Source organism: Sinocyclocheilus anshuiensis, unplaced genomic scaffold (genome assembly GCF_001515605.1).
Source record: "Sinocyclocheilus anshuiensis isolate Anshui unplaced genomic scaffold, SAMN03320099.WGS_v1.1 scaffold699, whole genome shotgun sequence".
NCBI lineage: Eukaryota > Metazoa > Chordata > Actinopteri > Cypriniformes > Cyprinidae > Sinocyclocheilus > Sinocyclocheilus anshuiensis.
Window position 1 is genome coordinate 395,777 of NW_015552576.1, and position 15,732 is coordinate 411,508.

General features: G+C 39.4%; 1 protein-coding gene across 1 annotated transcript in view; it reads right to left on the reverse strand.

The window, feature by feature from the left end:
- Window positions 1-14,991, reverse strand: part of LOC107665183 (receptor-type tyrosine-protein phosphatase U-like) — a 299,759-nt gene extending 284,768 nt beyond the window's left edge. The window contains exon 1 of the mRNA XM_016455965.1: window positions 14,822-14,991. Coding sequence (XP_016311451.1) covers window positions 14,822-14,891 — 70 coding nt within the window. The 5' untranslated portion in view covers window positions 14,892-14,991. The remainder of the gene's footprint in view (window positions 1-14,821) is intronic.
- Window positions 14,992-15,732: the final 741 nt, after the last annotated feature.

Sequence of the window (15,732 nt, forward strand, 5' to 3'; positions counted from 1 at the left end):
TTTTTTTTTTATTGTTAGCCTTGGTGAACATAAGTGACTTCTTTCAAAAGAAAAAAAAAAAGTATTCCAATCTTTTGAGCTGTAGTGTTTACACATTTTTAAAAAATACTATTTTGTGTGTGCAAAAATGTTTAATAAGGAAAAAGTTTTAAACTAGAATATTTCTTACTATTGTTCTGTATCTGTACAGCACAAAGTAAAACAAATTCACAATTGAACTGTGAATTGAATTGAATTCGCAATACAGCTGCAAAGTATTTTCTGGTTATAGTGGTGCAGTAATTGCTCTGGCAAATCCTTAAACTTTCTATTCATCAAAGAAAGTATGAGGGTTTCAAAAAATATTAAGCAATAAAAATGGTTTTCAATATTGTAATAATAAAGACTGGAGTAATGATGCTGACAATTCAGCTTTGAAATCACAGGAATAAATTACATTTTAATAAAAATATTTCACAATATTACTGTTTTTGCTGTATTTTGGATCAAATAAATGAAGGCTTGGTGAGCAGAAGAAAAAAACAATATTCTAACTCTCATAGTATGGCAATGAAAATTTTGGGAGTGTGATCCCGGTGTAACGATAAGTAACATTTAAAAACTGTTCCCTCCAAATGCAAGTCTCCTCTTTTTGTTTTTGTTTTTTTTTATTAAAAAAATACAAATAAAAACAAAATATTATTAATTAATTTTTTTTTTATTGTTAGCCTTGGTGAACATAAGTGACTTCTTTCAAAAGAAAAAAAAAAAGTATTCCAATCTTTTGAGCTGTAGTGTTTACACATTTTTAAAAAATACTATTTTGTGTGTGCAAAAATGTTTAATAAGGAAAAAGTTTTAAACTAGAATATTTCTTACTATTGTTCTGTATCTGTACAGCACAAAGTAAAACAAATTCACAATTGAACTGTGAATTGAATTGAATTCGCAATACAGCTGCAAAGTATTTTCTGGTTATAGTGGTGCAGTAATTGCTCTGGCAAATCCTAAATAGTCAAAACAGCCCTGACATTTATAAGTTTGATTGGCAGATGGGATATAGTCATATTTTCTGCCTTGATAGCGACAGTTCTGGTGGCACGAACACACACACAGTGCCTCCCATGGGAATGAAGCTGCCATTGAGGCTGTCTAACAGCGCTGAAAACACAAGGGCTGCAGTGAGCTCTGAAGACAAGGACTCTACTGTCACACACACACACTCCATCTATCACAGGTCACATATCAGCATCAATGACCATTCTGATAACTAATGAAAAGTGTCCTTCAAATGACCTCCCACTACACACACTCGCACACTTTTATCCGTCTCACTCCTGTGGTTTCTGATAATGAGTGTCATTTCTTCTCAGTGGCATTTTGCTTTCCTGCATTCAGATTGTGCAGCGCAGCTCTGTACTGCTGCCCGTGATGTCACCGAGCCAGAATAAATTGGTCTCATCTCAAAAACGGGAAACGGTGTGAAGAAGAGAGAGAGAAAAATGAACCCAATGATTTGGTGGAAATGTAGGGACTTACTTCTAAGGCTAAAATCGGCATGAAAAGAACATTGTGATCATCTTTTCTTCCCTATTGTGACGTACTGTATATGTGAGTGAAACAGCTTCTTGAACAAGAAAAAATCGGTAATTGATTGTATTGTTGAATTGTTGTTGTTTGCTGCAAACAGACGCAAGGAACACGTTGGGGATGAATTATTGCCCAGCCATAAAAATTGTCAATTTTGATTTCATGGTAACTTTAAAAGGGGAGAAGACAAACCAGCCATAAAAAATAGTGGGAGAAATTAAATCAACCAATAATATTAATGGTTACACTTTATTTTGATAGTTCACTTTAGACATTCTACTAACTATAAGTAACTTTGCAACTACATGTCAACTAATTCTCATTAACTTGCAAATACATGTCTACAAACTCTCAGAGTAGACTGTTAGGGTAGGTTTAGGGTTAGTAGAATAAGTTGACATCAGCATACCATTAAAGCCTTCTACAGACTGTGCGATTTCAGCAATCTTATAAGATCATTGCAAATCACTCTGTGCAACATGGATCTAATAAACTTGGGTACAACATGTATGCTGACTGTGCGATGATGAAACCTAGTGACTCGTAGGCTACGACGCAAATTACTATTGACACATATGTCATCGGCATGCGCTAGTGGTAAACAAAAAGAGCATGACGAAGCACAGTTTGGCAGATGTAATTTTTATGTGTGCTGAAAAAAGAGGAAGCTGCGAAAGAGGAAGGGGAAAGTTTGAAGTAAGCAGGTTTAAGTTTTAGCGCCATGTCACATTGATCAAGACGCCATTTCATGTTGCATTTTTATTGGCTGGTCAGTAGCAGCAAACACACTGTGCGATGATCATGCTGAATTTCTGACCCTGTCAGAAAATTATCGTTGGCTACCTTTGGTCCCAAGGTCTTGAGAATGGCCGTCTTTGGACCTCTCTCACTGCACGACATAAGACCACAGATTAGGAGAAAATCGCCACAATTGTTTCACGATGGCAATCTTTTGTGTAGTAAAGCCGAAAATCATAGTGTGTCCCAGGCTTAAGACATCATTATTTGGCTCCCAGCAAATAGTAAGAGTAGCATTAGTGTTTGGGACCTCGCGTCTGACATCTTTTGCAGTGCCTCGCTCTGCAGCACTCAAGTTAAAAGAAGTTCAACTTTCAAAAAACGTGTCTCTCACAGCCCACCTCTAGCGCCTTTCAAAGAAAAAGCACATTCTGTGTGAACGGCCCCTTCGTGTGGTAAATGACTCCACCTTGATGAAGTCATTCCATCAAAAATTTGCTGACAGAATCAACGAACCCCCTGCCAGACAAAACTGACACTCCAAAGCAGTTTGAGAAGATTTCAAACATTCTCCAACTGGTGTCATCAAACAATGTAAAAGCTCTTCTCACTTCTTTTCACATACACACATTCGCATGTCTCTCACTCACCGGGTCTCACGCAACTGCTACTTTTTACACCACGAGCCACAATCTGTATAAAATATCAGCTTCAAATAAAAACGGTTGTTAAGATGAAGGCATCTGTTCTGACAGACGTGAGACTGGCTCATCAGCCTCAGGGATTCAGACGTATTCTTTGATGCTGTTGGTTTATTCTAAGATCTCAATGTGTTCTTGCTAGCGCTTTGGTAGATCTTGGGCTTTTGCTCTGAAGTGAGAGCAGTTGAGATATAGAGGTTTCAGAAGTATTGTTTCCCAGTCTGTCATCAACTACTGGGACTGATACGCCCTCAACTCAGAAAGTCGGAGCTCAAAGGAAATCCAAGTTTTCTACTGTTAATTATAACACGGTGATTCTATTCATGTGCGCTCATCTCATAAATGCAATCATTCTGACATGATTTTAAAAGTGGCTTATAAAATTTCCAGCTTATCCCGGCCAAGAACCACCCACACAGACAGGTAGACTGCCATATAAAAACAGTCAAGCTATTTATGTGACTTTTGGTGGTGGGTAAACCTTACAATATGACAATTCTACACCAAAAAAAAGTAGTAGGACATTCAAATAATGGTGTAGCAGTCTCCATGATCAGATGTATAGACTATGCCATACAAATTAGAGTAAAATCTGTGCAAACTTCCATTCACTCCATTGAGAAAGACAGAATTTACACACATTTCTCAAAGCAAACAAAGATGAATAGACTTTTCGGTAACGAGGACATCAGGTTTACTTTAAACTAACTTTGAAGCTAAACTTTGAAAATCTTTCAACATTGACGCTTCTAACTTGGCAAATCTGGCGAGTCAGTGGCGTAGGCTTCATTTGAACATAACTCCATGTCTATGACTCAGAGATCTCATTTTAAGCCATTGGAGGTATCAAATGTTGCAGGTATAAACTGGTGTGTTTTCGCCAAAAATGGAACGCCAGAAAGAAGTTGGAACAGATTTGTTTCAAATTATTACAGAACTGCAATTACAGAAGTTCATTTATGTCTGTTAGGCATATTTCAAAGCATGGCTTAAAGTTAGTTCACTTGATTTCTGGATGCTAATCAGTTTCTGTTTATTATGACAGCATGTTTCATTTATATTATTTTTTATAATTTTATAAACCTTACATTTGTTTACTATATTCACTTTTTAATGAACAATAAAGGGGTCATGTGATATGGAATCAATGAATATAGGGATCAAAAAACACAGTATTGGATCATTCCAGTCCAATTTAACCTAGAGAGCTCAAGTAAAGATTCACCTCAGGCTGTTCCAAAAGTCCCACAGTTGCCCACCGATCTTTCTCTTTGTAACACGTGGCTAATCCTTGAGTCTGACTGCATGAACCCAGACACAATGCAGCTTGTGATATTATCTCTTCTCACTTCCTGTGTCTCTCTCTTGCTGTCGCTCTCTAATCCTTCTCCAACGGATTATTAATTAAACATGCAAGACTCTAGAGCTTTGCTTGACATCCTTTGGTTTACAGGCGAAAAGACGAGCAGATTGGTGTCAGAGCGGGTTAAGAAGCTTGATTCTTTGCACCTGTCTCTCTCTCACCGCCTGCTGAATGGGAGTGAGACAGCCAGTGAGAGAAAGCAAAAAATCTACTGCTCTTACACTAACCCTAATCTGCGCCCCCAATTAAACGGTGACAGACCACGACTTCCATTGTCCCAGGATCCGGCGCTGACAATAGATATTTTGCTAGTGTGATTAGGACGCCACGTGGATCTGTCTCCGCACCCAAATCTCTCTTCCAAATGATTGGCGGCCTTAATTAAGAAGTGGCTTTTTTCTTTTTTTCTTGCTATGCATGAATGAGGGAGTAATGGACAACGGAGAGAGAGCGAGAGATCGAGAAAATGCAGATGTCGGTTCCAAAACATAACCCACTTTCCGCCTTGGCATGTAATAATGGGTTGTCTGGGGAATGAAAACAATAAAAGAGTGCGTGATGTGGGAGGGTACGAAGAGGGGTTATTTCAGATGGGAATGCTGAAGACTTATCCGGAACAAAAAAGCTGAACGTCGAAGTCCATTCTAGGTTCAGCCCACTGCCGTCACATCTTCTCCGCAGCAACCAGGCCTGCCAGACCCATGGGGAAGATGCTATTACTGAACAAAACCTTTGTTTATCGCTTGTTAACAGCCTCTGTGGTATAAAACTAGTGCCAGAAAGCATCCAATGTGGGAGGATTTCTCAAATATTTCATTCTCCTTTCTTTGCCGCAACCTTCCCAGTGCCTCTTCTTCCTGCTTCTGTACTCTTCTGAACACTGAAACCAGGACTGCATCATCACAACGTGTCACTACAAATTACTCAAGGTCACGAATTGCATAAAATTGACAGAGTGCTTCCAGTCAGAACACCAAATGCTCCAAAACGTCCCTCAAACATTTGCACCTCATCAGCAGTTAAGAAGCAAGTTCAGCCTTATGTGAAATCAATCCAGCCTTCTCTTTAAATAAGAAAATCCCTTTGGATTCACCTTGGCTGCCAACATCACTTTGGCAAGAGTAACAGTAAGTATCTCAGAAAAGGTCCATTATTCCTCTATAGTAGCCAAAAGAAACTGCAAAGAAATACAGTAACTGAATAGCTGTGTGGCTTGGTGAGGAGAGGTGTGCTGTTCGCAGAATTCCATGATATAAACTCGCAACTGTGAGTTATAAAGTCAGGATTGCATGATATGTAGTCCAGTGGCGAGCGGAGACTTTTTTAACCGGGTATGCTGAGTGATAAGATTCAGCCACCCTCCCCCCTCCTCATCGCTTTTAAGACACACTCACGTCAGTCGAGATCTGACAGCAACAGCGAATTTTCAAGGGATCAAATTATAATCATGTTTATATTAATTAGCCCGTGAACTCATTCTCTCAGACGGCCTGGATATGCAGCGACTTTTGACCATGCGCTTAGATCGTTAAAATAGGGCCCTACATTTCTAAGAAATTGGCATGTTTCACAATATAGGCCAGATTTTCGAACAGCTTGCACCAGCGCAAACCATCTTTTGGCGTTAAAATAGTACTGCCAGGATTTACTAAAGACGCGCAGTGAAGAATTAGCGCTGAAAAGGCATGGACAGAGTTATTTTTGCGCCTGACCTTATTGAATATGCATTTGTAGGAGTTTCCCGTTCAGACGCAAAATTTATGGGGGGAGAGTATTAAAATGAATCACGCAACGTGATTTACTAACATTTGCACTTGTCAAATTAGTGGTATTATTTAACGCCCAAAAAAGCATGTGTTAAAGCATGCGGTAATTTGCATTGCTCTTGGTAGTTGCTGGTCATTATGGAAATGATCTGGCTGCATCGGTGTTCTTTAATGTGCGCATTGTCAATAAATCACCCGCAGAATTTTCCCCTCTCATCTGCGCTTTTATGCACTCTTTATTTTATTGCACTCTAACGCTAATTTGCCCTGTTTAGTAAATTTGGCCCTATTTTTTTTTTTTTTTTTTTTTTTAAATTTAAAAAGATTTTTCCTTTTAATTTGAGCTTTGTCAAGCCCACATTCAGAGTTTGCCTTGACATACTTTCCTTTTTTCAGTTATCACTGCAATTATTTTATTGTAATCCTGCATATACGTAGCTCTGCAGTGATTATTTGACATCATTATTGCCCTAGTTTCACTCATAGTGTCTCCAGTCATAACAACATCTGTGATGCACTGACTATATCCTTATCAAAAGCCCCAGACGTGAAGAGGAGGGGTGTGATGTCATGGGTCATGGAAGGAGGGGTCTCTGATCTTCTCCATGTATCCATGTGCACAGACCTTATGTAGCTCCGCCCCTTTTTAGCATTGTGCTCATTGTCTTCTGTCTTTCATTTGTATTTCCGCAGCATGAAGGAATCTGTGGAAGAATCTGTGCCTACTAAAAGCTCTGCATGTTTCTGCATTCACAAAAGTCCAGAAAATTCTCCACATTCTCCGTCCCTTGCTTGGTTATTAATTAAATCCTTTGGTTAATTTGATGATGCTTTTAGCTGCCAATTAGAGTGTAGTACTCTCAGCTCTATTTAACACCATGTTGAAATCCATGAGATTTTGCTTCAAAAACAGCACAGGAAGTGTGCAGATTCCATTTGGATCTGGTCTCTACATGCCCTTGAATAGACCTCTCTTCAGTGGGTGATGGTGCCCACTTCACTGTCCGCTGGAGGGGTTGCCGGTGGGACAAAGAAACAGCTGTTATCCCAGGTGTTACAGTATGCTGACACACTTGACAAAGTCACCTTCCCCTCTGACTTCATGCCAAGGTGCAGATGGGTGAATAAATAATACCAACTCTTCACATGATAGTTGTCCATACACAGATAAATGCAGTTGATCTTCTAAAAATGTTCAATTTCATTGATACAGAATATTCCAAAATAGTGTGTTTCTTCAAATTCAAATGAAATTACAAAACTGTCTGATGCATGTAAACACTGTTGACCTTCGAAAATGAGAAATTATCACCACTTAAGTATCAAAGTACTATTAGGGATGTAATTTTGAAAGTTTTCATCAATTAACCCTATACAGTATAATGCCATTTATATTGATAAAAACATTTTTAAACCTGTGTTCAGTTGCATTGTGCCAGGTTTGATTACATTGACATCACTGGTTCTCATATTTTGCGAGTAAATATGTGACAGTGAGTAAATGATGGCAGAATTTACATTTTTGGGTGAACAGCTCCTTTATATTGGTTAGACAATTGTTTAGACAACTGTGTGGTAAAGTGGCATTTGCCAAACTAGAAAGAACCATCAGCACCTCTAAAGGACATGAGAAGGTGAGTTTCATGTTTTTTCCAGTGTGTGTGTGTGTGTGTGTGTGTGTTAGGGATGGGTGTAAGGGGGCACTGAGGGTGCCAGTGTCTTCTGCAGTTCTGGAGTCTCAAACTCTTGTACTCTCATACTTTCCATGTTGCCACGGTAGCAGCTGGAGTTCAGCCAATTTGCCAATTTGAGATTGTGTGTGTGTGTGTGTGTGTGTGTGTTTGTGTGTGTGTGTGTGAGAGAGAGAGAGAGAGAGAGAGAGAGAGTTTCCATTCAGCATGTCTGTCACAACTGCAGCAAACCTGAAGTACATATATTTTCATGCTTGTCCATGCAAAACTCACTGCCACAATGCTAGGGTTTTGCTATGTAGTTGTTAAGGTATACTAGTGTATTCTACTACTGTATTTCCAATGGTAGCCAAGGTATTGCTAGGTGTTTGCTAAGGTGTTCTGAGAGTCTGCTAGGGCCCTGCTATGCAGTTTTTAAGGTATTTTGAGTACTATACCACATTGCTACAATATGAGGTTGCTAGGGAACTGACAAGCAGTTGCTAAGTGTTTAGTAGCTATATGGTTGTTAGGGAGTTCTGGCTGGTTGTCAGGGAATGTTATAAGGTTGCTAAGGTGCTTTAAGTGTTTTAGCATGTTGCTAGTGGCCTTTAGGGTGTTAATGGTGGTTGCAAGTAGTTGTGAAGGTATTTTGAGTTGTTATGAGCATATGGGGTTACTAGGGTGTTCTGGGTGGTTGCTAGGGCACTGCTATGCAGTTGCTAAGGTATTTTATATTATATGTATATTGCTACAGCATGTGGTTGCTGAGGGTGTTTTGGGTAGTTGCTAGGGCACTGCTTTAGAGCTGCTACAGTGTTTTGAGTGTTTTAGCACATTGCTATGTGGTTGTTATACAGTTGCTAAGGTATTCTAAGTGATTTTTAGGGTGTTGCTAGTGATTGTGAAAAGTCTGGTAGGTATTTTGAGTAGTTATGAGTACATTGCTGTGTGGTTGCTATGGCACTGCTACGCAGCTGCTAGGGCGTTTTGAGTGGTTAAGCACATTGCTACAGTATGTGGTTGCTAGGGTGTTCTGGGTGGTTGCCAGGGTGCTGCCTAGCAGTCGTTAATATGTATTGAGTGTTTTTATCTTGTTACTAGTGTTTTTTAGGGTGTTGGTGATAGTTGCTATGGCATTTTGAGTGGTTATGAGCATGTTGCTATGGTGTTCTGGATGGTTGGTAAGGCTCTGTTATGAAGCTGTTAAGGTGTTGTGAATGTTTTAGCACTCTGGTACAGTATGTGGTCACTGCTATACATTTACATTTAGTCATTTAGCAGACGCTTTTATCCAAAGTGACTTACAAATGAGGACAATGGAAGCAATGATATGCAAGTGCTATGGCACGTAGCAAGGTTGTTTTTTTTTATTATATAATAAATAAAAATAAAACAGATAGAATAGAAAAAGAATAGCGTATGCTTGTGTTAGAGGCCCTTTTTTTTGCTTTTTGTTAATTGCATAACAAATAAAAAGAAAACAAATAGAATTTTAAAAAAAAATAGAGAAGCTAGTGTTAGTTTTATTTTTTATTTATTTACTTACTTTTTTTTTAAGAAAACAAGCAGTTGATTTAATAATACTATACAGTTGCTAAGTTGTTTTGAGTGCTTTAGCACATTGCTCTGTGGTTGCCAGGTCATGTTATTTAGTCACTACGGTGTTCTGGGTGTTTTAACATGTTACTATGTGGGTTTTATGGTTCTTTTTAGGGTGTTGTTGGTGGTTGCAAGTAGTTGCTAAGGAATTTTGAGTGGTTATGAACAAGTTGCTATGTGGTTGCTGAGGGTGTTCTGGGTGGTTGCTAGGGTACTGCTATGCAGTTGTTAAGGTGTATTGAGTGTTTTTGCACATTGCAATGTGGTTGTTAGGGTGTTATGGCTGGTTGCTAGGGCACTGCTATGCAGTTGTTAAGGTGTATTGAGTGTTTTTGCACATTGCAATGTGGTTGTTAGGGTGTTATGGCTGGTTGCTAGGGCACTGCTATGCAGTTGTTAAGGTGTATTGAGTGTTTTTGCACATTGCAATGTGGTTGTTAGGGTGTTATGGCTGGTTGCTAGGGCACTGCTATGCAGTTGTTAAGGTGTATTGAGTGTTTTTGCACATTGCAATGTGGTTGTTAGGGTGTTATGGCTGGTTGCTAGGGCACTGCTATGCAGTTGTTAAGGTGTATTGAGTGTTTTTGCACATTGCAATGTGGTTGTTAGGGTGTTATGGCTGGTTGCTAGGGCACTGCTATGCAGTTGTTAAGGTGTATTGAGTGTTTTTGCACATTGCAATGTGGTTGTTAGGGTGTTATGGCTGGTTGCTAGGGCACTGCTATGCAGTTGTTAAGGTGTATTGAGTGTTTTTGCACATTGCAATGTGGTTGTTAGGGTGTTATGGCTGGTTGCTAGGGCACTGCTATGCAGTTGTTAAGGTGTATTGAGTGTTTTTGCACATTGCAATGTGGTTGTTAGGGTGTTATGGCTGGTTGCTAGGGCACTGCTATGCAGTTGTTAAGGTGTATTGAGTGTTTTTGCACATTGCAATGTGGTTGTTAGGGTGTTATGGCTGGTTGCTAGGGCACTGCTATGCAGTTGTTAAGGTGTATTGAGTGTTTTTGCACATTGCAGTGTGGTTGTTAGGGTATTCTGGGTGGTTGCTAGGGTATTCTGGGTGGTTGCTAGGACACTGCTATGCAGTTGCTAAAGTGTTTTGAGTGGTTTCTAGGTGGTTACTTACATACTCAAGTCCAGTTATTATTTTTTTTCAGGGTAACTTTTTTTTTTTCACTGCCAAGCAAAAATCCTAGGTCTGATGAAGTAAGAAACCTTTCTTCAACAATCCGCATAATTTGAGGTATCAATTATGTCCATATTGCAAACAACACAATCAATAAATTACACTGTTTTTACAGCTCAGTGTTAATTACCCTATTCTGAGTTCACTACAGTCAGTCTTTTATTATCTTGTCCCCGTCTGCAGACGCCTCCATTCTTAACATCTGTATGCTAAGAGGAAATAATATTGGGTAAAGGCATGGAAAAACGTGTTGCCCTGGAGATGGAGTTGTGAGGAAGGTATGCGGCTGAGAGACGGGTGACGGGCACCTAAACACCGGGTGACAGGATCTGACAGGGTGGGCAAACCCCGCTGGCACCACACCATCTGTCCCGTAACGGCTTCTGGGAGCGGCAGAAGCAACAATGCAGTGACAGCACCTGGAGGTGCAGATGACAGGCCCGGCATGCTATCCCACAATGCCTCGCAGGTGAGTGCAGCGCAGGGATGCAGTGGTGTGAGATCTCTCAAGGCTGTCTGTTCAGATGCAGGACAGGAAGGCGACGCGCAGCCTGTACATGTGAAGACGATCAGCGCGCAGAATGTGGAGCAACACGTTATGACAAGACAAGACTCCCACATGCAAACACAGCAGCATTGTCACAGCGCGCTCAATTTAACCCACCATTCCAAGAGCACAGCGACGCTGCTGGGAAACTAAAATGGCAACTAGAACCAAAACAGACATCCTCTTGACTTTTAGCAAAGTACTTGTCGTAGGATTTTATTCTTTCAGTGTAAGATCAATGTTTTCACCTAACAATTTGCTATAAATAAATAAATAAATATCAATATTTGTTTTCTCGATTTTCTCAGTCTGTCTATTCACATACAATTTACTCTCATCATATACAATTTAGAATGTGAACATAAAAAAAAAACAATCTCACAACTCAAAAGTAAGAAAATTGATGTTCAAAGATTGTAATTACTGATTTCAAATGTTATCTATATAAACATAAATGTAGCTTTATTGAGAATAATAGAGTGATGTTCACTTGCAGAATGCAAGCTTCTAAAGGCACATAAGTCTGAAGTAATGAATTTAGGTAAAGGGGTGCAGAGCCAGTGGTGGTTTTGTAGGCAAACATTAATGCCTTGAATTTTATGTGAGCAGCTGTAGCCAGTGCAAATTGATGAACAGAGGTGTGACGTGCATTCTTTTCGACTCGTTAAAAATTAATCTTGCTGCCATGTTTTGGATTAATTGTAAATGTCTGATAGAACTATATATATATATATATATATATACACACACACTACTGTTCAAAAGCATGGGATTGGTAAGATTTGTTTTTTTTTTTAAAGAGAAACAAAAAAGTATTTAAAAGAGTCTCTTCTGCTCACCAAGGCTGCATTTATTTGAACAGTAGAAACAGTAATACTGTGAAATATTATTATGATTTAAAATAACTGTTTTCTTTTTTAATATATTTTAGAATTTAATTTATTCCTGTGATGCAAACCTGTATTTTCAGCATCATTACTCCAGTCATCAGTGTCACATGATCCTTCAGAAATCATTCGAATATTATGATTTGCTGCTCAAGAAACATTTCTAATTATCAATGTCGAAAACCGTTCTGCTCAATGTTTTAGTGTAAACTGTGATACATTTTATTTTTCAGAATTGTTGATGAATAGAAAGTCCAAAAGAGCCACATTTCTTTGAAATAGTTATCTTTTGTAACATTAAGTGTCTTTATTGTGACTTTTGATCAACTTAATGCATCCTTGCTGAATAGATAGAGCACTTCCATTATGCATTTTACTTGCTTGCTCGAATTATGTCAGCTGACGTAGCTACACTAAATATTAAAAATACTGCCCAAACGAAGATTCAATTTCAACAGGCATTCTAATGATATAATCTGAACAACAAACTGAAAAATTGTGCGCAGTGTGAGTGCGATGTCTTCAAAGCCTCTGAAGACAGCAAGGCGGCTGTACAGAGTGAAAGCGTTTGAGAGAATGAATAGCCCAGCGATTGCCCTCTGCTGCCCTCCTTCATAATATCAACCACCTACTCTTGCTTTTTCTGCTGACTCTGGTGTGGGCTGCTGGGGTTTCAGGACACTGTTCTAGTGCAATTCATTCTCCTGTAGTTTTCTACCTATCTATCACTATCTCTGTATCTCAGTGTCATGCAAAAACTGTATAAGATTGTTGCAGCTAACCTGGATTTTGTAGGTTCTCTGGGTTTAAAGCTGACTTTTTTGATGTACAAATACTTTCTCCCATCACAACTGAATGTGCAGAGATATGTCTGCTTATTGATTCCCCTGAAAAACTGTCAACTCTGGGACATCCCAACTGGCCTTACATTGTCTCAAGTAATGGCTTAAGTTTGGGGCTGTTTATTTTAAACAATGTAAGACAGGGAAAGTTGTGTAGAAATGGATGGGTAGATGGTTAGACTTGCATTTGGGAATGTTTAGAGTGTCAGTAATTGTTAACCTTATACCAAAGATTAATAAATACTGTAACCAATCGATTGTTCACTGTTAATGAATGATAGTTAATGTATTAACTAATTGGACCTTACTGTAAAGTGTTAGCAAATTACTCTAATTTGTGGGAAGATTGACTGCACATTGTCACCACTGACTAAATCGCAATCAAAATTTCCCAAGAATCAGGTAACAAACATATATCTGACACATTATTGAACAATACAGTCATTTACTCATCTCTTCATTCAGGAAAAGCCTTCCTTTTACTGATATGCCTTCTTCAGTAGCAAAAGTATCATCACAAACAAAAGTAGAAGTGGCCAGAGAACAACGACATAAAGCAGAGAACTATTTTACTCATTTGATATAGTAAAGGCCTATCGTGTGTTTTTTAACTGTAAATGTCAAAAGACAGTAAAACAGAGCAATAGATGTTATTGCATCACAAGTGTAAATCAAAGCAGAAATATGCGAGTGAGCAAACTGTACGTGCTTCACAGGGAAGAGCTCACAGCATGTTCAGCTATTAAAAGAACAGTTCGTTCAAAAAGCAAAAAGCTATCATGATTTACTTGCTCCAAGCTCAGTCATGTCATTCCAAGCCCCTATGATGCTATTTGTTCCCATGAAATTTAAAGAGATGAAGACTTGTTTGATGCATTCCAAGTCAGCGTGGTGAGGAACAAGCCTAGTTGTTGTTTATAGACAAAAACTAGAAACTAAAACTATCAAATTAAAAGTAGCACACTGGCAGGACTTGCCATTTTTGATGTCTCCGACACCAAACGCAAATGGAAAACCAATGCGAGAATGCATGTGCCTTCGAATATGTGGAATGAAGGATGAGATTTCAGAGCTAAAATGAAAAGGGGGAAATTATCATTCATATGGCTTTGGAAGACTTGGAATACAGAGTCATACTGACCACTTTCATGGTATGTATTTATGTATTTATTTGGAGCTTGACAGCCATGGTAATTATGCCATTGTACGAACAAAATACAGGAAAAAATAACAGCATGCAAGTTTTTAACGACAATTAAAGACATTTTTGGAGGTGAACTATTCCTTTAAAACCTGGCAGTGCCTAGTGTGCAACCGTTCTGTGTCCTTGAACGCATTTTCTGAAATGCCCACTCACTTTCATTTGGATTACTGCAGTGAGAGACCCTCTGTCACACACACACACACACACACGCTGTCAGAGTGTCAGTGAAGTGAACTTGCACTCAGGTCTCATCATTTATGAAATAGCCTACAGCTTCATAATTATACTGCCAAGCCGATATTTAAGTTAATTTAAACTTCTAACGCCATCCAAACATTCAGAAAGCAACATCGTCTGTCATAATTTAATATAAGTCTTCACGTGATTACCTGAACAATAAAGATTTTTTTTATACGCGAGAGATTAATGTTAATAAGATCCAAATAAATACACTCGAATCTCAAATCACCAATGAATAAAAATGTAAGATTTATAAAAACTCAGCACTTCTCCATTCTGCTATCTCTTTTCTTTCTACAAATATTCTGTGTTAAACTGTCTAAATCGATCAGCCGTTACAAGATGCATTCAAGTAAACGTCCATCAAACTTATTTAAACTTTCCAGCTCATGCCTGTCAGATCAAGGTGCATCCGATCTGATTGTTCTGTAATTCCCAGAACAGACTGTGAGAGTAAATACATTTGGACAACTATGGTTGTATGTAATCAAAGTCTCGTGTCTTACCTGTTGGCCCCTCCAGACTTTCCGCACAGACCCTGGCGACGAGGAACAGCAGAACAGCGCACAGGTTCATGGCAGCGTTTAGTCCAGCAGGTAAAGGCAGGTGAAATACAGTCAGCGAGTGTGGTAGAGAGTGGTAAATATCCTGCTGCGCCACTGAGTTTCATCCAGAGACGCGCAGCGCAGACCCCAGGTCTGCCCGCTGACGTCACCACAAACTATCAAACCCCCTCACAACTCCGCGAGCTGTAGTACCCTACCTAGTGTGCGAGGAAGGGCCATGGCGCCTCCCTGTGGTTATTCGTCAAACATCACCAGTCAGCCGCTGCAGAGATTGAGGCAAACCGAACTCAAGGCGCGTTTACGCGCTATTAAAGGGTTAGTTCACCCAAAAATGCAAAGTAGCCCATAAATTACTCACCCCCGAGGCATCCTAGGTGTATATGACTTTCTTCTTTCAGACGAATCAAGTCGGATTTATATAAAAAATTGTCCTGGCTATTCCAAGCTCTATCATCCCGGAGCCGTGTGAGACACTTTTTTTATGGATGGGCGCATATTATTTAACTGCTTTTGGACTGATGCATGCAGGGCTGGATTGGTAATTGGGCATACCGGGCATTTTCCCGATGGGCCGACGCACTTAAGGGGCCGAGAGAATTTTTTTTTGCCGAAAACCATCACGCAGGGACAGCGAGCAGCCAGTAGCCCGTTGGTTTGTCTCCTGTATTGACAGCGTAAACATCCAATCACAATGCGCTATAGACAGAGCGATGAAATATTTTGCTCCGCCTATATAAAGATCGCATCTACGGAGCCCCTAAAGGGACATGGTGGTGGAAAAAATCAGATTGAGTGAAAAAATTTGGGGTGGGAGGAAAACATATTTGTACGATTTTTTTGCGTTCTCTCAC